The sequence below is a fragment of the Rattus norvegicus genome, chromosome 6 (assembly GCF_021556685.1).
Source record: "Rattus norvegicus strain SHRSP/BbbUtx chromosome 6, alternate assembly SHRSP_T2T, whole genome shotgun sequence".
Classification (NCBI taxonomy): Eukaryota; Metazoa; Chordata; class Mammalia; order Rodentia; family Muridae; genus Rattus; species Rattus norvegicus.
The window spans coordinates 34,165,650-34,187,310 of record NC_141539.1 but is presented as its reverse complement, the minus strand read 5'-3'; the positions used below and the strand labels follow the sequence as shown (position 1 = coordinate 34,187,310).

At 40.5% G+C, this 21,661-nt stretch overlaps 1 protein-coding gene across 17 annotated transcripts in view; it reads right to left on the bottom strand.

Annotated features, from left to right (window-relative positions):
* The window catches only part of Atad2b (ATPase family, AAA domain containing 2B), a 143,473-nt gene extending 122,752 nt beyond the window's left edge, over positions 1-20,721 (bottom strand). For 16 of the 17 annotated variants that reach the window (XR_015622087.1, XR_015622088.1, XR_015622085.1 and 13 more), the window contains exons 1-2: positions 20,095-20,604; positions 434-585 (exon numbers count right to left, since the gene is read on the bottom strand). Coding sequence is in view for 10 of the 17 variants with exons in the window: in XM_087554257.1 (XP_087410383.1) it covers positions 434-585; positions 20,095-20,301 (359 nt within the window). In the remaining 7 variants the exon portion in view is untranslated. Of the gene's footprint in view, positions 1-433; positions 586-20,094 lie in introns of all 17 variants that reach the window. The other variant, NM_001427483.1, reaches the window with a different exon arrangement.
* Between the last annotated feature and the right edge of the window lie 940 nt (positions 20,722-21,661).

The following is a 21,661-nucleotide window of genomic DNA, read 5'->3' as shown; positions in this document are numbered from 1 at the left end:
TGTACTCTCACATATTGATTTAATACATGTACTCTCACATATTGATTTAATACATGTACTCTCACATATTGATTTAATACATGTACTCCCGCATATTGATTTAATACATGTACTCTCACATATTGTAGACCTAGGATGAAACTGAGAATTATAACTTTGCATGTACATTCAAGACCCATCGAAATCCCTATTCTTTTAGTAACAATAGTTTCTGGTACATACTATACATTTCTTTTAAAACAAACACATTTTACAGCATATTTGGAAAAATAAAATTAACAGAAAGTTTAAAATAAGTCTAATATCAATTATGAATATACATGAGTATTTGTAAGACACTTTCATTTAAAAAGAAAATTAACATCATTACTGGCCCTAAATCATAGCAAATAATCAATGTATTCATGAAAAAACAAAAGCAGTGCGTCCTCACCTGGCCTGACCAGATGGTATGTTCCATTCCTCTCGCTGACCAGTACTTCGTGACTTTGATTTGTCTTTGCAAACAGAATCCGGCTGTTTCAAAGTGCGCTTGGCTGGAGGAGACACGTGGCTATCACTTAAACTTCCATCAACTTCAGCTTTCTGAAAGACAGCAATAAAAAGGAATGTATTATTCCTACCAAGATTAATATGCTTGAATAATAGTGTTTTTAATTTATATATAAGGAATTTGAAGTAGCCTATAAGCACTGTCTCAAAAATTAAAAAGAAAAAGTCTATGACTGCTTGAGGTACATACATGTATCTCTCCATGACATGATGCCTCATACTTACCTAAATACTCCATTAATAGGAGTCCCAAAGCAAGGACTTTGCTACCTCAGAACCTTCCAATTTAGGAAATCCTAACACATAGCCAAACCATTCAAATTTTGCCAAGTTTCTCCACAACATCTCAAGTCCAAGATCCTCCTATCCATGAGCTATCGATATCTTGACTTCACGGTCAGATCTCTCCCCTTCACTTTGCAGCAAAGCCTCAGTCTTTAGTTCTCTTTAATAACCTTGACTGTAAGAATAGTTTTCAGCCTAGAATGATCACTCACACCTGTAATGCTACCTCAGAGGCTGAAGCAAAAGGATTAACTTAAATGTGGAAGCTGCCAGAACTATAGTTAAGTTCTAGAGCTGCACCATAAGACTCTAAAAACAAACAAGAAATAAAAGGGAAGGGAGCATGGGGATGGAGGGAGAGAGACAAGAACAGAGACGGAACAGTTTTCATTTGCTAATCTAACCCTCCAGTCTGTGACTAGGTGATTTTCCTCATAATCTGATTTAGGCCGTACACTTTACAGAGAATGTATAGAAATAAAGTTGTGTACACTAACTCACCCTTCTCCCACCACCTGACCATAAATAGGTCAAGCTGATACCTGTCAGGTTTTTCCCATCTGTTTCACTACATAATATTCTGATAACTTACTAATATCCTACTTTGAAGCAAACCTCCACCCAGACCTTGACTGTGACAGTGACCCTTACTTACCTGCATCACTCTTTCTGCAGGTTTAGTTGACATTCTGCTTTAAGGGGAAATGTCCTCCTTCCCCACTAATTTACTCATTTCTCTCAAGTACAGACTCATGGGTTCTCTATACTTCAAATCATAACACTGTACTCTTGTTGCTTAAATTTTGTAAGATTTGGCTAAAAGTAAAAAGTGATTAAAAATGATTCCGGTATCTTTTCACATATCCTATCATTTTGAATACTTTTTTTAGAGAAGACTTTTCAGGACTCACTTTGTACTTTCACTTTCTGGCTCTAGAAATAATTGTTTCTGCAAGGATCCTTGGTTCCTTTTGGTAAAAGAACTAAGAACTAGTACTTGGCGCACTTGCTGTTCCGAGTCTCACTCCAGTAAGTCCTCTCAGAAAACTAAGCACAGACATGGACATACCTATTTGTAAGCCATAGGTAAATAACAAGAGGTAAATAACAAGAGACATGGACTTATCCCAATACTGCCATATTTATTCCACACAGCAATTCCGCCCATTCTTTTCCTTTTTACATTTATAAAGCCTTCTCAGATAGAAACTTGGCTCCCACTATTATCAATACATTTACTTAACCAGGCATATGGCTCATGCCTACAACCCCAACCTAGAAAAAGAACAGGAGAGCAACAGCGGCTGGACGTGGCCATCCACACCTGTAATCCCAGCATTTGGAAGGTGGAGCCAGGTAGATCAGGAGTTCAAGGCTACATCCTCCTTTGCTACATGAGATCTGATCTCAACAACAAAATGGTCTTAGGTAGGATCTGCAGCACCACAGAAAAAAGAAAAGGTATCATATGCCATTCTAGGAAAGTATTTCCAAGGCATATATAACCAGCAGCAATATGCCTAGCATAAAAATATTTGAGAAAACCTAAATCTGGGCACAGGAATCTACTTGGGTCAAGGGTATCCTAGGAAACATGGAAAGATCTTGTCTAAAGAAAAAAAATCCTTTAGATAGTTTAATTCCTTCCTTTTATATACTATACACTTAAGAAAATGCATTAAAATTATCCAATTCATAAATACGTACTTTTTTATAATTCTTTTTTATTGGATATTTTTATTTACATTTCAAATGTTATCTCCTTTCCCCCACTCAACTGTCCACCCCTTTCCGCCTCTATACCCTAACATTCCCCTACACTGGGGGGGTAGGGGGGAGGCATTCCAACATTGGCAGGACCAAGTGCTTCTCCTCACTTTGGTCCCCAACAAGGCCATCCTCTGCTACAAATACAGCTGGAGCTATGGGTCTGTGCAAGTGTACTCTTTGGATGGTGGTTTAGTCTCTGGGAGGTCTGAGGGACCTTGTTAGTTGGTGTTGTTACAGAAATGCAAGTCCCTTCAGCTCCTTCAATCTTTTTTCTGACTCCTGCAATGGGGGCCCCATTCTCAGTTCAGTGGTTGGCTGCAAGCATCCACCTCTATATTTGTCACACTATGGCTGAGCCTCTCAGGAGACAGCTATATCACACCCCTGTCACCATGTACTTCTTGGCATCAGCAATATTATTTGAGTTTGGTGGCTGTATGTATATGGGCTGGATCCCCAGGTGGAGCAGGCTCTGAATAAATACGTATTTTTATATTTTCCCAGAGCAAGCCATCTGATTATACCAGTGAAATCCTAGTTATTAGTAGCTGAAACTGTAGCTCAGTGACAGTGCTTAATATCCATGAAGTGACACCAAAAAAGAAAAAAGAAAAAGGTTACTAGAAAATATACAATTAAATGTGTCCATGTGGGACTAGAGAGATGGCTTAGTGATTAAGAGCACTGATTGCTCTTCCAGAGGACCCAGGTTCAATTCCCAGCAACCACATGGTGGCTCATAACCATCTGTAATGAGGTCTGCTGCCCTAGCTAAAGATAGCTACAGTATATTCACATACATAAAATAAATAATTCTTTATGTGTCCATGCATATTCAAAAGACGTCGATTTAACAGAAAGATGTCACCTAGAACTAGATAGAGCAAGATGGTTTCAAACTCAGAAATCTGCCTGCCTTTGCCATCTAATTGCTGGGATTCAAGGTGTGTGCCCCATCCTCCCTGGATGCCATGAACATTTTTTTTCTACTTCTTTAAAAAAATTTTTTACTTTATTTTTCAACATTTCTTTCCCTTGCCTCTCTCCCATACACACACACACACACACACACACACACACACACACACACACACACACACTTTTCTTCAAATTTTTGGCCTCTTCTTTCATTAATTGTTATTCAATGCATATACATACATCTATTCTTTTTTTGTTTGTTTGTTTCTTTTTTTCAGAGCTGGGGACCGAACCCAGGGCCTTGCGCTTCCTAGGTAAGCGCTCTACCACTGAGCTAAATCCCCAGCCCCCATACATCTATTCTTAAATATGACCTACTCAGTTCTTATTTTACTTCTACGTATGTTTACTGAGCGGGCCATTTGGCACTGGACAACCATAGTGCTTTTCCCTAGGGCAGAGCACCTCTCCCAGTCCCATCTTTCCTCGGCTGTGTATAGTTCTTTGTGTAGGGCTCAGTTCATGTTTAGGCAGTCATGCTGGTGAGACTTTATGGGTGTACCTTCTAACATTACTAGAAGATACAGTTTTACAGCAAACAGCCTGATCCTCTTACAATGTATCCACCACCCATTCCACAATGTTCCCTGAGCCTTAAGTATACACCTATCTTTCTGAACTGGGTTCTCCAACTCTGTGCATCAACTGGATGTGGTTTTCTGTAGTTATCTCCATCTGTTGCAGAATGTGAACTATTTTTAAGGCCACAAGTACTAGTACTGACTGCACAAAATGAAAAGCAATTACAAACTCAAACATTGGAATCTGACATGATAATACATGCCTGAAATCCCAGCACTTGGGCTACAGCAAGAAAAATCACAAATTCAAGGCTAGTCAGGGATACAAAGGGAGATCCTGTCTCAAAAAAAAAAAAAGTTTTTTAAACTGTACAGTGAACTCTTGCTTTCTCTAACACTGTCCTTTAACAGAGTAAATATAAAGTTCTGAGTTAAGTTAACTAGCTAGTCCAAGATCACCTGGTTAATGAATTACAAAAGAAAAAGAAAACTACCTAGGAGCTGGTAATGATAGTGAATATCTTTGACCAACCACTGGGGAGACAGGAGAAGGTAAACTCATCTCTGAGTTTGAGACCCAAAGGAGTTAGTTCCAGGAAACCAGTTACATGGTGAAATGTTATCTCCAAAACAAACAACAAAAACAAAAACAAAAAAAGGAAAGGAAAGGAAAGGGAAGAGGAAAAAGGACAAGAAAGAAAGAAAGAAAGAAAGAAAGAAAGAAAGAAAGAAGAAAAAAGAAAGGAAGGAAGGAAGGCAGGAAGGAAGGAAGGAAGGAAGGAAGGGGAAAGGAGGGAAGGAGAAGAGACCTAAAATTTTGCTTTTTATTTTAAAATAATTTCCTATATTCTATCTCAGAAAATCCATTCTATTATACTTATGGTCTCTAAAGAGGAAAAGCCATAAAAGCCACTTGTCAATGATTCCTCCAAGATATTCTCACTAACAATGTAGTATGAAGACCAACAAGCATAGGCATCATCAGTGTGGGAGCTATTAAAAACATAGACTCTGAGGCTGGAGAGAGAGATGGCTCCGTGGTTAAGAGCACAGGATGATTTGGTATGCACTCATTGATAAGTGGATATTAGCCAAAAAGCCTGAATTACCCAAGATGCAATCCACAGACCACAGGAAGCTCAAGAAGAAGGATGACCAAAATGCAGATGCTCCCACTCCTTCTTAAAAGGGGAAAAAATATCCATAGGAGGGGATATGGAAGCAAAGTTTAGAGCAGCGACTCAAGGAATGGCCATTCAGAGCCTGCCCCACATGTGGCCCATATATATACAGCCACTAAAATTAGGTAAGATTGATGAAGCTAAAAAATGCTTGCTGAAAGGGACCGGATATAGATCTCTCCTGAGAGACACATCCAGAGCATGTCCAATACAGAGGTCAATGCCAGCAGCAAACCACTGAACTGAGAACAGCACCCCTTGTGGGGAATTAGAGGAAGGATTGAAAAAGCTAAAGGAGCTTGCAACCCCAAAAACAACAATGCCAACCAACCAGAGCTTCCAGGGACTAAACCACTACCGAAAGACTATACATGGACTGACCCAGGGCTCCAACTGCATATGTAGCAGAGAATAGCCTTGTTGGGGCACCAGTGGAAGGGGAAGCCCTTGGTCCTGCCAAGGTTGGACCCCTAGTGCAGGGGAATATGGGGGGGGGGCAGTAATGGGGATGTATAGGGAGAATACCCTTATGGGGGAGGGAGAGGGGAGGGAATGGGGGCCATGGACAGGAAACCAGGAAGGGGAATAATATTTGAAATGTAATATATCTAATAAAAAAAACTTAAAAAAAAAAAGAGCACAGGATGACCTTCCAGCAGATCTGGGTTCAATTCCCAACACTACATGGTGACTCATTACCATCTGTGTCTCCAGTTCCAGGAGATCCAACACTATCTTCTAGCCTCCACAGGCACCTGGACTCATGTAATGCAGACATACATGCAGGCAAAACACCCATACATGTAAAATGAAAAACAATTTTAAACATTAACTACTGAGCCTGGTGGTGCAGACACTTAATCTCAGCACTCCATAGGCAGAGGCAGGTGGCTCTGTTTTATGAACTTAAAGGCCAGTCTAGTACACATAGGGAGTGCCAAGACGTCAGGGCTACATGAGACCTTGTATCAGAAGTGGGGGAGAATGGGGAGGGCTCCATTCTCAGACTTTTTGAATCAGAAATCATTTTAACAAAAAGACTAGTGACTCAAGTGCACAATATACTTGGGATGTATACAATTGCCAAGTGCTTGCTTAGTGGTCCACCTCTGTGAGACAGAGGAGATCATCCTATAGGACCTATTCTAAAGTATTGCTGAGGAGAAATGCCGTATCTTCTAAGCTCAGGTATACTGTAATACAGAAACTAATACCTACAAGCTACTGTACCAATTCAGATCGCATAAGCTAGCAACGTTCTTTTTTTTTTTTTTTTTTTTTTTGATACAGGTTTTTTTTCTTTGCTATAGCTCTCCCTGTTCTGTAGACCAGGCTGACCTCAAACTCACAGGGCTCTATCTGCCTGCCTGTCTCCTGAGTGCTGGGAATCTACACCCTGCAGCATTATTCCTTCTAATCAAATCCTATCACTCATCATATAAGACTCTTTTTTGCATTAAATCTTCCTGCAAAAGCTCTAACCTAAATCACTGTATCTTCCTAATATCTGCAACATATATACAGCATTATTTCACAAGCTTATTTGACCAAGTTCTTTATCTGCAAGTAATAAAGTATTCCAAAGAAAATTCTGAAGACACGTACTATGTACAAGGAATTAAACATAACCAAAAAAAGTAAATTATTTGAAGTAATCTGTCCATATAATTTTCTAAATATCAATCTAGTTCCACAATTAATAAATTTTAGGCTGGGCACACTGGAAGCAGAGAGGCAAGAGTAGGGATGCATTGTATGACAGTAAAATAAATAAGAAATAGAAAAAAAGAAAACAAAGAAAAGATCCTTTACCAAAAAAAAAAAAAAAGTTTTGCTGGACATGGTAATATATGCCTTTAATCCCAGCACTCAGGAGGTAGAGACAGGCAGATCTCTGAGCTGGAGGTCAGTCTGATCTACAGGTTAAGTTCTGGACTACACAGAGAAACAAAACAAAACAAAACAAAACAAAACAAAACAAAAGCTTCTCTCAAACTGCTGTTCAAATACCACTTGCATCAGAACCTATATTACTCATCGTAGACGGCTATAACCTGTTGGACTAGAATCTCTGGAGGTGGAGTGATCTAACAAGACTTCAACTGATTCTCAGTAGGCAAGTTTGAGGGCTCAGGTAAATAACACAATTCAAGTATCATCTGAGGCACAGCATCCCAACCGATGCACTAGTCCTGCACATTCACTTCTTTTACCATGAGAGGGTTTCGACATGGATATAACAAAGACCGAACCTCAGCACAAACAGTACTATAAAAAGGTTCCTCCTTACAAAAGAATCTAAGGATTTAAGTAATACAAATAACCAGATCTAAATAGGTACAAAATAATTATTTTAACACTACTTAATTATCTTCAAGGTTTGGGAAAGCTTTTATCTACAAACCTGATACTAACAATTTACCTTTAATAGGCTGATCATAATGCTCAACCTTAGCTTTTTCATCTTCAAAGCACTTTACTAGCTAATTATAACCTAACCCTTTGAGGGTAGGTGTTACTGGTTTCATGACAAAGATATTTCAGAGAGATTATGCAATCTACCCACAACCATTTAGCAATCTGTTGAAGTAATTACAATCCATGAGTAGGAAAAAATCTTAGACTAAAAAAAATAAATTCAATTAGCAAACATTTATTGAAAACCTACTATGTAGAGAAGATATTAAGAGAAGGAGTAAAAATGACTTACTTGAAACCAATACAATTCATTGGGTTGATAGAGTCACAACACTGATACATATATATATATACATATATACACAAAATTCTCAGAAAATCAGAAGCCAGATATAATTATTAAAAGAGACAAAAGTTCCCACAGTTAGATCATATAGACTGTGGGTACCAATTTCCTTGGTAAGACCACCTTTTATTCTATCTTTTAAGGGAGTAGGGGACCACTAAGCATATTCGAGGACCCATTAGAAAGCTCAAAAATGCAGCTGATCCTTTTTTCCCCTTTTATTTGTTAAAAAAAAAAAAAAAAGTACAGCAGTAACAGTCACCATGACTGCAGAAAACAAAGCTGGGACTGCTCTTTATTTACTTGAAGCCAGCCATTGTCTACCAAGTCCTGAAACTACAGGCATAGAAAATGCCCTGAATGTTCCTCAAACACCCCAAAAGCAGTACTTACTTACACTGTTTCTAAGCAATCATTATAAAATCATGTGCGAGTGCAAAAAAAGACACACAAGTGACAAATGGCTAGTAGTAACAGAGAAACAAAAACAGTCTGCAATAACTTAGACGCGCCTCTTCCAGACAGAATTCTCTGGATGATAGTAATTGTAAGTTCTAAGCTTGATCTTAAAGAGTACTGGGCAGTGGGAACAGACACTACACACTGTGAGCTGTGACTGAGTAGAGAAACTACCACAGACTTGGAAGTTAGCCTCAGCCCCACATGGAGCACTACCACTATGAATCCAAAACTGTAAAGACTGTTAAAAGCGTAAGGACACATGGTCCTAAGTGCAGACCTCGGCAGCTCTTGTCTCCACTAATTTACTCATTCCACACCATATATTAGATACCTATTCCTGTTTGATATACTAAAGATAATAGTGATGTTTCAGTCCCTAACCTTTCAAGAAAGTTAAAACCTAACACCTAGGTATATAAAAACTTAAGTGCTGAGACTACTGTAGAGTAAGGATAGTTTTATTTAGTCTTTGTAGAAAAATCTGTAAAAGTTAAAACACAGATCAAGCAAGATGTCTCAGCAGAAAAAAAAAAAGCCGCTTGCTTCAAAAGCCTGGCAACATGAATTTGATCCCCAGAACCCAAGTAAAGATAAAAGGAGAGAATGGAGTAGAAAGTTGTCCTTTGGCCTCCACATGCTCACTGTGGTGCCCGCGCGTGCGCACGCGCGCGCGCGTACACACACACACACACACACACACTTTAACTAATATAAAAACAACTCTAACCCAGTGATTTCACCTGCCCCGAAAAGAGAGACATGTAGCACATCCAAGTAATCCCAGCAACTGGGATGCAGAGGCAGCAGGATCACCTTCAGTTCAAGGCCAACCTCTTCTACACAAAATTCCAGAACAACCAAGGCTACCTAGCAAGACCCTGTCTCACAGCAAAGGACAGGAGACAGAGCAGACATCTAGGCTCATGAAGCTGTGGGGTGCACCTTCTTGGATGTAGAAGCTGATGAGACAGCCTGGTCGCTGTGAGCTGGATGAAGCTGTGTGCTCCAGCAAATGGCTGGTCCTAGCCCTGGCCCTGGCCAGGATCCTGCTCCCAGGATCTCTATGGCAGTCATCCCCCTGCACAGTGCACATGGACAGTCAAGATGGTGCTAGCCAGCCTTTCCAGTAACTGCTGTTAAGCAGAGCTACAGGAGGTAAATCTCAGTCTGTGCTAAGTCAAAACTGGGCTGTGGGGTCATCTAGGGTACACGAATTTTCGGTGAATACTGACCTTTCCCAATATTATCTTGTACCCTAGGCCATGCCCCCACCAAGCCCAACAGGGATTTGATTTTCATAGCTAATCTCTTCCCAGCCACAAAGCCCCCTGCTGCAACCAACTCCCAAGCTCTACTCAAAATGGACACACCATTTTTAATCAAAGGCAGATCTCTGTAAGTTCAAGGCCAACCTGGTCTATACAGAGAAACCCTGTCTTGAGGGGGAAAAAAAAAAAAAAAACAGGGTGAGGGTTAGGGTGAGGGTTAGGGAAATGGCTCAATACTTGTTGCTCTCTAAAAGAACCCAGCACCACTTCCTAGCAACCACATAAAAGGCTCACAACTAAAAGTAACTCCAGTTCCAGGGATTCAACGCCCTCCCTCAGCCCTCATAGGCACTAAGCACACAAATAGCACACACACATCCCTGCAGGCAAACATTCATGCAAAGATCACTTGAGCCCAGGAATTCAAGAACAGCCTAGATTCTCTAGACTCCATGTCAGAGAAAGAAAAAAGAAAGGGGGTAAGGGTGGGGGAAATACAGAAGTTAAATCATATATGCAAGGTCAAAAATAAATAGTAGCCCCCCCATCGTGGAATGAAAACTTTAAAGTTGGGCTGGACAAATAGTTCAGTGGATAAGACTGCTTTCTGCAAAAGCATGATCGCCTGAATTTAAATGTCCTAGCATTCACATCAAAAAGAAAGAGAGCGGGGCATAACCATATGAACCTGTGATCCCAGCACAGTGGTGGAGTGGAGGGGCAGACACAGGAGAAGTGCTATAGCTTGACTACCACCAGTCTAACCTAAAAACCAGAGAGCAGGTTCAGTGAGAGAGACTATCTCAAGGAAAAAAGGTGGAGAGGGACAGAGGGACACACAGTGTCCTCTTCTGACCTACTCATGTGTACTTATGGGCATAGACACCTTTTTGTGTGTGCACACACAAAAATCAGTGGTCTGGAATACTTTGTAAAACAAGAAAAAAACAGTGACTTCAACAACAAAAAAATAAAGGAGTTTTGGGGAAAGACCTTAACTGGCATTTTATAAACAAAATCAAAATAAAATTAGCATGAATATAATGAGTTGCTCAAAGACAGTAGTAAAGAAACAATGTTAAAATATCTAAATATCAGTAGAAATGTGGAAATACAAGAACTTTTATACACTACCAGACACAGAGACAAAAACAGAAAATCTGGGGTAAGCATTATTTTTAGTACATGCATACTCTACTCATCCCTATGCTCTAGCTCAGTGCTATCCTCATACCAAATGCACAAGCGGCACTGTGTGGATGTTTTAATTGGAGCATTGTGAATACTCACTCACAACTTCAAAGTGTATGGTTAAATGCAGTGAGAACACTATGAAGGTATCAGACAGCAATCAGACATTGACTCTGTGTATCCACAACCACTCAGAGGCTGAAAATAAAGAGTTAAAAACTAAAACCAGGGGTTGGGGATTTAGCTCAGTGGTAGAGCGCTTGCACAAGGCCCTGGGTTCGGTCCCCAGCTCCGAAAAAAAGAAAAAAAAAAAAAAAAAAAAAACTAAAACCAGCTCTAGAACTAAATATTACTCATATAAACTTATTGCATGTGCACCTACTCACATACCATATTCAACTGAATGTTGAAGACACTGATCATTCTTCTGGCACAAGCAGACTGACTGCAGGCAAATAATGGCCACCCAACCTATTAAGCACTGCTTTCTATAATCTAGAAAGACTAGGTGGGCTTTTTAAAAGAATAAATACCTCATTTTTTTTAACTGTGATAATGCTTATAGCAGATTTCCAATGAAATATTAACTACAAAAATATGCTAACTCCCAACAATTAGAACAAAAGATAATGAAATACATGCATGAAAATGTTCTAATGAGGAAGGTAGTTCAGTTAGTAGAACGTTTGCCCAGCATACATGAGGCCTGGGTTTGATGCTCAGCACTGTATGAATTAGATGTGGTTCACACTATAATCTCAGCACTCGAAGAGCTATAGAAAACAGCAAGTTTAAAGTCAGTATGGGCTACATGAAGCCCCATTTAAAAAAAACTAAATAAAAATCCCTAATGAAATCTACTACTTTGTATATTAACCTAAAAAATAAAAATAACAAAAATAGAAGCCAGGGATGGTGGTGCATACCATTCTTCCAGCACTCAGAAAGCAGAGACAAGTAGATCTCTGTAGCCTGGTTCACACAGCAAAATCCAGGCCAGCCAGGGCTATATAGACTCTCTAGAATAACAACAACAACAACAACAAAAACAACAAAAACAACAACAATAATATATTTCTAAAAACCTTACATAAATTACTTAGGAATTATCATTTATCAAGGTAGCTCTTTATAAACTAATTATACTAAATAGTGAAACTTTATAAAAATGACTTTACAATTTCTATTACATTTTTAACCTGTGACTTTTTACACAAATTTTCTTCTAAAGGTACTTAAAGCTCAGACATCAAAATATTAAAAATACAAAACTTTAGCCAGAAACAAGTAAGGTAGCACTTAAAAGAGTAAACCAAAAGGATGTCACAGTTCAAGTCCAGCTTGAGATTTAAATACAGCAAGATATTGTCTCAAAAATCAAACGGTTGTGGGGTTGGGGATTTAGCTCAGCGGTAGAACGCTTGCCTAGCGAGCGCAAGGCCCTGGGTTCGGTCCCCAGCTCCGGAAAAAAAAAGAAAAAAGAAAAAAAAAAATCAAACAGTTGTAAGTAGATCTAAAGAGTAAGCATTGCACAAAGTTGTAACACAGAGTAGTTTTAAACTATACTTTATTCTTTGCATTTGTTTGTTTATTGTGTGTATAGGAATGTGGCAGGTGTCTGGGGCAGAGGACTCCTTGTAGAGTTGGCTCTCCTGCTCCATCATGTGGATTTCAGGGAGTCTTAGTGGCTAGTACCTTTACCCCAGAAGCCATCAACAGTCCGTATACTGGCTTTGGACTATATTGTTCCTCTATCTTTTTGAAGACCAAATATTTAATAAATGATTCAATTTTATTAATCACCTTTACTTTAAATAAAGTTGGCTAGCACTAAAGATTTTGCAATAAACAAAAATACGAACACAAGAACTTTAATTTTTCTCTATTTCTCTGAAATTACATTTTTTTTTAAAGATTTATTTATTTATTATATATAAGTACACTGTAGCTGTCTTCAGATACACCAGAAGAGGGCATCAGATCTCTTTACAGATGGTTGTGAGCCACCATGTGGTTGCTGGGAATTGAACTCATGACCTCTGGAAGAGCGGTCGGGCGCTCTTAACCGCTAAGCCATCTCTCCAGCCCCCTGAAATTAATTTCTACAAAAAATAAAACTGAGGGCTGACAGAGATGTTTTTAAAGTAACTTGAAAATCCAAGTCCAAAAGTACCAGATCACTCTATTGTCTCTCAAAAGCTCTAAACCAGATCACACTAAGCTCACTAACCATAATATGCAAAGAAACTGAGTAGCACATGAGAGAAATGCTCCATAACCGAAAGCCTCTGTCAATTCACTACAACAGAATTCTCTTATTTCCTTACTTAAGTCTAAATTTGCCACTAAATGAGGTATCCAAGACTTTAAGGACCTAAAAGGAGACAAGAATGAGTATAAAATTGTGACACATGATTAGGCAAACATAATTTCCAGACGCTTTCGGCCCATATGAAACCCCTGCAGGGACTGACTATTAAAGTGGTAGCTCTAAAAAGGCCGCCAAGTTATCCAAATAAATGTAGACAGAAGGCACCAGCCTTCACAGGGTTAATTATATTGTTATAGTATATACTTTTCTCCCTCCCACTAGGCTTTAAAAAATTAAAATTGTGTGGTATACCTACCTCATCTAGCACTATGCTAGAGTCTGGAGACTCAACAGTCACAACATTCAAGAATGAAACTGTAGAACTCCAGGAAGGGCAACTCACACAAACTGTATTGTGAATGGGACCTCAGCTTGCAGAACACATCAGTCAAGGTGATGTATGCTTAGCATCCTAGTTCCCTGGGAAGCTGAGATAAAGTACAAATTCAAGGCCAGCCTAAGCAACACAGAAGACGGGATCTCCTTTGAAGCTACATCTCAACAACAAAGAACATGAAAGAATTCCACCAAAACATTCAGAAGGTAGAATCCAGAACTGTAATTGAACTTATCTATGTCAGTGACTGTCAGAACCAACTCACTGTTTTCTCATATGCCTACCACATATATACATTTATAGTTCTTAATGTAGGAGCTAAATTTCGTTTTTCCTCTATTCTTTTTGCTTTGTTTTGTTTTTTAATTCTTTAATCCTTTTTTACAGTCCAGTCATTATCCCCCTCCAGTTCCTCATCCCCTTCGTCCTCTCCCATCTCCAAGATGATGTCCCCACTCCCATCCCACCTGCCAGGCCTCCCCACTCCCTGAGGCCTCAAGTCTCTCAAGGGTTAGGTGTGTCTTCTCTCACTGAGATCAGATCACACAGTACTCTGCTGTGTAAGTGTTGGGCGTGTTACCCTCTATTCCTAAAGCACTGGATTTTCACAAAACAGGCAGCTCCTCACATTACTATTCATTCACTCATTAGCAGATACAGTGAGCATCTTGTCACATGTTGAAGTAGGTCCTGAATAGAGGAATTAGTAGGAAAATAAAATACAGTGCCTGCTCTCATGATGCCTACAGCCAATTGTCTCATAGTCTAAAGGTACTAGGTACACTGGCTATAGTTAGTTATTCAAAGGACTAAGGCAGAAGTTCAAGACCAACCCAATCAACATAGCAAAATCTCTTCTTTTTTTTTTTTTTTTCGGAGCTGGGGACCGAACCCAGGGCCTTGCGCTTCCTAGGTAAGCGCTCTACCACTGAGCTAAATCCCCAGCCCTGCAAAATCTCTTCTTAAAGAGAAAAACAACCTAAAGAAAAAAAAAAAAAAGGCTTCCACCACCCCCCACCCCATTCCCTGCTCTGGAGACAGGGTTTCTTCTGTGTAGTCCTCGCTATCCTAGTACTCCCAATATAGATCAGGCTGGCTTCTAACTCAGAGATCTGTCTGCCTCGGCCTCCTGAGTGCTGGGATTAAAGGCATACACCACCACTGCCTGTCCCAAAAGGGGCTTTTCTATTGTTGGTTTGGTGTTTGTCTGTTCATTTCAACTGTTCAACTTCCACAGTACTAGGATTACAGGAATGAGCCATCATTTACAGTTACTTAGAGAAAGACTTTAATCAAAATCTCTAATTTATCTCCAAGTAAGTAAAAAACAACATGAGAAACACTTACTACCAGCATATTCGTAACTTAAAAACACCATTAAGTTGAGAATCTGACAGCAGCATACACTCAAATTATTTAAACACCAATACAAACTACAGCCTGACATTATACATAAGATCCTTAAAAAAGCATCTAGATGGGGGCAGGATGTATAGGAACAGAGCATGTGCTTAGCATGTGTTTGTTTTATTTTGTTTTGTTTATTTTTGAGACAGAGTCTATCATCCAGATTGGCATCAAATTCCTAAGGTTGATCTGATTCCTGGAAGCATGGTCATGCAGCACATGCCTAGGCTCCCTATTCCACACACACACACGCACACACACGCACACACACGCACACACACGCACACACACGCACACTCACACACACACCCCTTGGTCTTCTAAGATAGACTCTCACTATGAAGCAGCTCCAAATGGTTATAAACTCACTCTGTACCCTTGGCTGGCCTCATACTCTTGGCAATCCTTCTGCCTCAGTCTCTCTCTCAAGTGCCCAAATTCACAGGCATATACTACCACTGCCAGCTGTAGCCTACATCTCAAGTTTATGCAAACATATACCACAAGCACTTTCTCCACCAGTTTTGCATTCCCATATAACATTTTATCCAACAATTATTAAATCTTTCCTCCCAGGTAGGCATTTGGCACTAAATTCTCCCCAAGAAAAGAAACATAAAATTGTAAAATATTCCTATTGTACAACCCAATGCCTAGTATCAAGACAGAAACTCAAATTGGCTGTGCTCATAAATGTTCATTTCCTAAACAAAAATGTCCAACAGCTCTAAGTAATGTAGCACCTTGAGATAGCCCCTTAAGTAGCATCAATTTCCATTGCAAAGCAAACACAGCAGGACTCCAATAGATCCCATAACAAGTGGTAATTCTACCACCTTCCCAGCTGGCTGTCAGAAATCATGACTTATCCATAATAAAAAATTAGGAACATCAGTAAAGGTTCTAAGAAACTATCAAAAGATGTGACAGAATACTGGCTCACTCTGGATTCAATCCCCACCATCAAAAACAAACAATTAAAACCCTAAGTCTATTTAAAAAAAAAAACTAAATGGGGGTTCAAGACAAGGTCTTACTCCATAGCTCTAGCTGTCCTGAAACTCATTATATAAACTGGGCAAGCCAGGATAACCTCCAACTCATAGATATCTGCCTGCCTCTGACTCCTTAGCCTTTAGGTATTCTCCACTACACCCTGGCTAAAAAAAAAAAAAAAATTATTCTTAAAATATCTATCAAGTAGCAGCATGTGATAGTGTACACCTTTAAACCTAGCACTAAAAAGGCAGAGGCAAGTACCTCTGAGTTTGAGGCCAGCCTGGTCTACATAGCAAGTTTCAGGACAGCCAGGATTACACAGAGAAACCCTGGGATGGAGAGTAGGGGGGGTATCTATAAAGTGTTAGTGAGGATGTAACCAAAGGGAGCCCCATTTTATTTCATATCAGTGGATAGGGAAAATGGTGTAGCAACCCTGGAAAACAGTGGAAGATTCTCAAAACAATAAAAATGGAACCACCATATGATTCAGCAATCTCACTTCTGTATATTTACCCAAAGGAACTGAAATCAAGACTCTACTGAGGTGTGCCCTGCCTGGTGGCCCACAACTTTAATCCCAGCACATAAGAAACTGAGGCAGGGGGTTGGGGATTTAGCTCAGTGGTAGAGCACTTAGGCCCTGGGTTCAGTCCCCAGCTCCGAAAAAAAAGAAAAAAATATTAATGCCACAAACCAAATAAATGAATAAAGAAAATATGGTGTATATATATAGAAAGTATATACATCGGAATATTATTCAACATTTAAGAAGGAAATTCTTTCATTTATAACATAGCAAACTTGGAGCACACACATTATGCTGAGTGAACTGAGCCAGACATGAAAAGATACTCTATGATCTCATTTGTATGTACAACAGAAAACAGGCAAACTCAGATATGCAGAATGAACAAGGATGATTGCCAAGAGCTAAAAGGATAAAGAACAGGGAGTCAGCAGTCAAAGCCAACAAAGTTTCAATTATGCCAGATAAATAATTCTGGAAAGCTACTATACAGCATATTGACTATGCTAAAAATATTGCATCACACCTAAAAAGAAATATACTGTATCATACCCACAAAGGAATACACTGTATCAAAGCAAAAAGAAAATAATTGTATCATTTCTAAAAATAAGATTGGTAACAATAGAAGTATTAAAGAGAGCAGGAAAAATATGGAAGTGATTGCTGTTCCTGTGGTTTTCAGGGTGGTGACAGTTTTATAGGTTTATCCTTTTGCTTTTTTTGGGGTTTTTTTTTTGTTGTTGTTGTTTTTTTTTTTTTTTTTGGTTCTTTTTTTCAGAGCTGGGGACCAAACCCAGGGCCTTGCGCTTCCTAGGCAAGCGCTCTACCACTGAGCTAAATCCCCAACCCCATCCTTTTTGTTTTAAATTAGGTTATTTATTTACTTTACATCCAATCACAGCTTCCCCTTTACAGGCATGTTCGTTTGTTTGTTTGTTTTTGAGACGGTCTTTTTGATACAGAGAAACCCTGTCTCTAAAAAAACTAAAAATAATAATAATAATAATAATATAAAAGATACTTTTAAAAAAATCATTTCAATTTTTGCAGAATGCATCTTAGTTTATCTACTTCCCTACATAAACACCACTTAAGAAAAAGTCAAAACTCTAGGAATAACTCTTGGTGCTATGATTTTTGGAAGGAAATAAACAAATAACAAGTAAAATGAGTGAAATAATTTAAAAATGGTGAGAAGGGGAGGAAGGTCAACATAAAATATAGAAAGCAGCACATAAGTAGGAAAAAAGGAACTCCTTAATCACTGTGGATGGAGAACATTTCTTACTATATAATGGAGATCTTCTAAAGCAACAGAGTAGAGATCCAATCCTATCGAATTAGGCTTCGCAGACAGGAAGAAATGTCCATTAATGACCCCACAAATACAGACAGTATGTTTAAACTCCAGAAAGTGTAAACTAGAAGAGCTAACTTCCAATAACATAAAAACAAATTGAGGGCTAACCAGATTCAAATCAATTCATTCAGAAATACACAAGAGATACATAACATATTTTGCATAGATAACACTACATAAACATAATAAATTCAGACCTGTAACTTTTCCTCTTCTACAGGTCCAGCAGCTCATAAGTATGAGAGTATCTCAAAAATTTCTCAGAGAGCAATTTAGATTCATCATCTGCTATAGCTATAACGTAAATCCCTTTAAGAATGAAAGGCAAATATTTCAAAGTAAATCTTAAGAGCCAACTGTTTATGGTCTTTTAAAACACTTTAAAAAGAGTTCTCAAGATAATGTTTCATTAGTATCCTTCTAGAAAAACAGTATCTTTCATTCTTCAGGCCATTTAAAAGCTACCAAGTGTTCATTTCTACATTAGACTATTGATTCTTTGCCTTTTAACATCTCCATAACAGCTGCCTGACAAATTACCTCACCTTATTCCTCAGGGGGTAAGGACAGCATGAGATCCCTGAATTCAAAAATGGGACCACAAACTGATCAGTGAGAGATGAGCTAATTGCCTCAGAGGAGTTTGACACTGCTCTGATAGACTAGGCATTCATGGCATGATACAATTACATGCTTATACTCTAGATATTTGATTTACACTTAAGTGTAGAGGACACACTGTTCCTTAAAATTATTTAAGAATGTGATAGCATCAGGAAGTTAAGAAATGTGTATGTTAGGATGATTTCTGGAGGAAAAAAAGGAAAAAAAAATTCCGGAATACTTAACTCAACCAAAGAACTCTATACACTCCTAAAAGTCTACTAAATTAAGACAGCTCAAAAATACTTTTCAGATTCCTCACAAATATTTTTTCCAAAGATACAATAAATATCTTTCATAGCATGGTTGCAGTATATACTAAGCATATACATAGTATTTCTGTTGTATATACCAAGATTCAATCTGATTAGTGTCAAAACAGTATAAAACACAGAGAAAATGTATAAACAAGGCACAACTTTGTAAATCCCTACAAAACCTTACGTGTGCTAAGTAACAAAAATAGTGTGAATTTAAAGGAATATTTTAAATAAACAACACTGTTCAGCCAAATTACTCTTAGAAAGTTAACCTCTTTCTAGGCAGAATTAACCCACTCCTTGAACTCAGAACCAATCTCATAGTAACACAAACTTCTCGATAACCTTAAACGTGACATTTGTGCTAGTGTTTTACACTATGGGTGATAAAAGTTTAGAATCTCAGATCTCATCTTTAAAGAACTAAAAGCAACCCTTGCTTCAAGTGTCACTTCTGCAATTGTACGGACCACAAAAAAATGCTAGTTTGACTTTTGTAAATCACTTCCTTAACAGAAATGTACAAACCATGTCACTTTGGAACGACGATGCCAATTCCACACGTTTTTTTCTACATACTCCCTTTGTGACTTGAAAGTCCTCTGCTCTCTCCAAGAACCTTGGTTAGCTGGCTGTCTCTCCCTAGGGCTTACAGCTCTGTGTCTGATCGCCTTGCCTACAGAGGCGTTTAGCGTTGGTTTTGTTTTTAAAGTTGGTGTCAGAGCGGCTACAAACTTTTTTCAGCATCCCTGCCTGCCAACTGGAGCTCTGTTCACTTCCTTACCAACTTGAACCACCCCCAAACTAAGTAAACTCAGACAGCAGCAAGAGCTGACACACTTTCAAGAAGGGTTTGACACCGCAGAAAACTTTCACTTCTCTCTTCTCCCCTTCCAAGCCAGGGATTGCAGCCCTACATTCTTGCTTCCTCTAGAATTCCCCCTATGAAGCCGGGCAAGGACACGGATGGCAGACCGTTCAATGTCCCCGAAAAGGACTTCAAGAGCCATCTCCCGTGGACTCAAGTGCTGTTCTTTACACAAAAGAACCGGGCCGGCACAGCAAAGGTGCTGGTGTCGCGGCCCTTCGCCGGCTGCCACCCTCCACCGCACCCGCAGACTGTCTCCGGCCAGACAAAGCCCGGGCGGCCCGGCCAGCACTCGCAAGCCTCGGCCGCGGGCCGCCGCTCTTACCCGGGCCTCGTCCAGAGCGCCGCCGCTTCCCCCGGCCTTGGCTGCCGGGCAACTGGCCGCGCGCGTCTTGGAGGAGCGGGTCCGAGAGGAGATGAAATGGCTGCTGCCGCCAGTCGCCCCCGGCTCCACTCCGGCCCCAGGCCCAGGCCCGGGCCCAGGAGACTTGGACCCGAGAAGGCGCAGAGAGCTCTTCCGGGTGTTCACCATGGTCCAGCCAGGGGGACCGGGTCCACGCCGCGCCCGCCGCTCCCGGGAGAGGCGAGGAAGGCCGGCCCGCCGGCGGGCAGGGGCCAGCGGAGCCTTGCCGGGCCGGCTCGCGTTGCCTTTCCGGGACGCAGGCCCGACAGGCTAGAGCGGAGCAGAAGCCAGCGGCGGCGCGAGGAGGCAGGGAGCGGGAGGCGGAAGCGAGGTTGCAAGCCGGCCGCACAGCCCCTGCGCCTGCTCAGCCGTCCTCAGCGGGAGCTGAGCGGAGCCGCCATGTCTGCCCCTTTCTCTCTCGTTCTCTCTCTCGAGCTCCGTGCGTCAGGGCTCTGGCGCCGCAGGGCCGACAAGGCCGCTTCTAGACGCGGCCGCTGCGAGGCGCTGCAAGGACGCGCAGCCCTTCCCTCGCCGCAGCCTCCGCAGGCCCCGCCCCGACGTGACGTCAGTGCTCGGCGGGAGGCCTCGGGGGAGGCGCTCTGGGCTGTGAACTGCACAGCGGCCGGCTTTTGCTGGCCTGTCGAGACTGGGGGTTGGGCAGAGCCTAGAGCTAGGGCGCAGGACGAATTTACGCGTGGAACATAGTCCGGACCCTTCAATGCCTTGCCAAGACAGAGGACCCCAGATTCCAGCGACTCCTGGGGTGGCCTGGATGACGCAAAGAACTGCCGACCGAGCGCGAGGTAGAAGGAATGGAGAGAAGGGTGCGGTGCAGGGAGTTCCAATTGCCTAGCTACTTAAGGCAAGACCCTTAATGAACTTGGGCTGCACTTTGCATGGATGTCCAAATGATAATGGCAATGAATGAAAGAAGCCCCTTCGGTAGTCCACGCAAGATAAACTGGGAAAAAAACAACCCTAGGAACCCGGCATCCTTTTTTAAACTCACTATTCAGAACAGGCTAGGCTTAGAACTCTGCATCCCAAGCTCCAGGATTAAAGGCTTGAACCACTAAACTCAGGAGAAACTCTACATCTTTAAACAAAGTAAAACAGTGTTGTTCCCTAGGATTTTAGCCTAGTCTACTGGAGTGATTTCAGCAGCATCTTTTATCTCCATCCCACCCGTGTGCAGATTTGAGACAAAACACTTCCAAAAGGAAAAAATTAAAGTCCACACATAATATGAAAAGATCTGCAGTTATAGAGGGAAGAATAAATGTTCATTTCAAGATAGCCTACTCTTTATTTGGGCAGAAATTCCCCTGATTACTATATTGAAAAATTGGAGTGAATAAATTCCAACGAAAAACAAGTGGCTTCATAGTTACAAGATTTTAGCCATGTTAGTCCTCAGACATAAAATAAATGAGCTTCGTTCAGTCCTCACAATATGGAATGTCTATGTACACACAGTAGTTTGAATTAC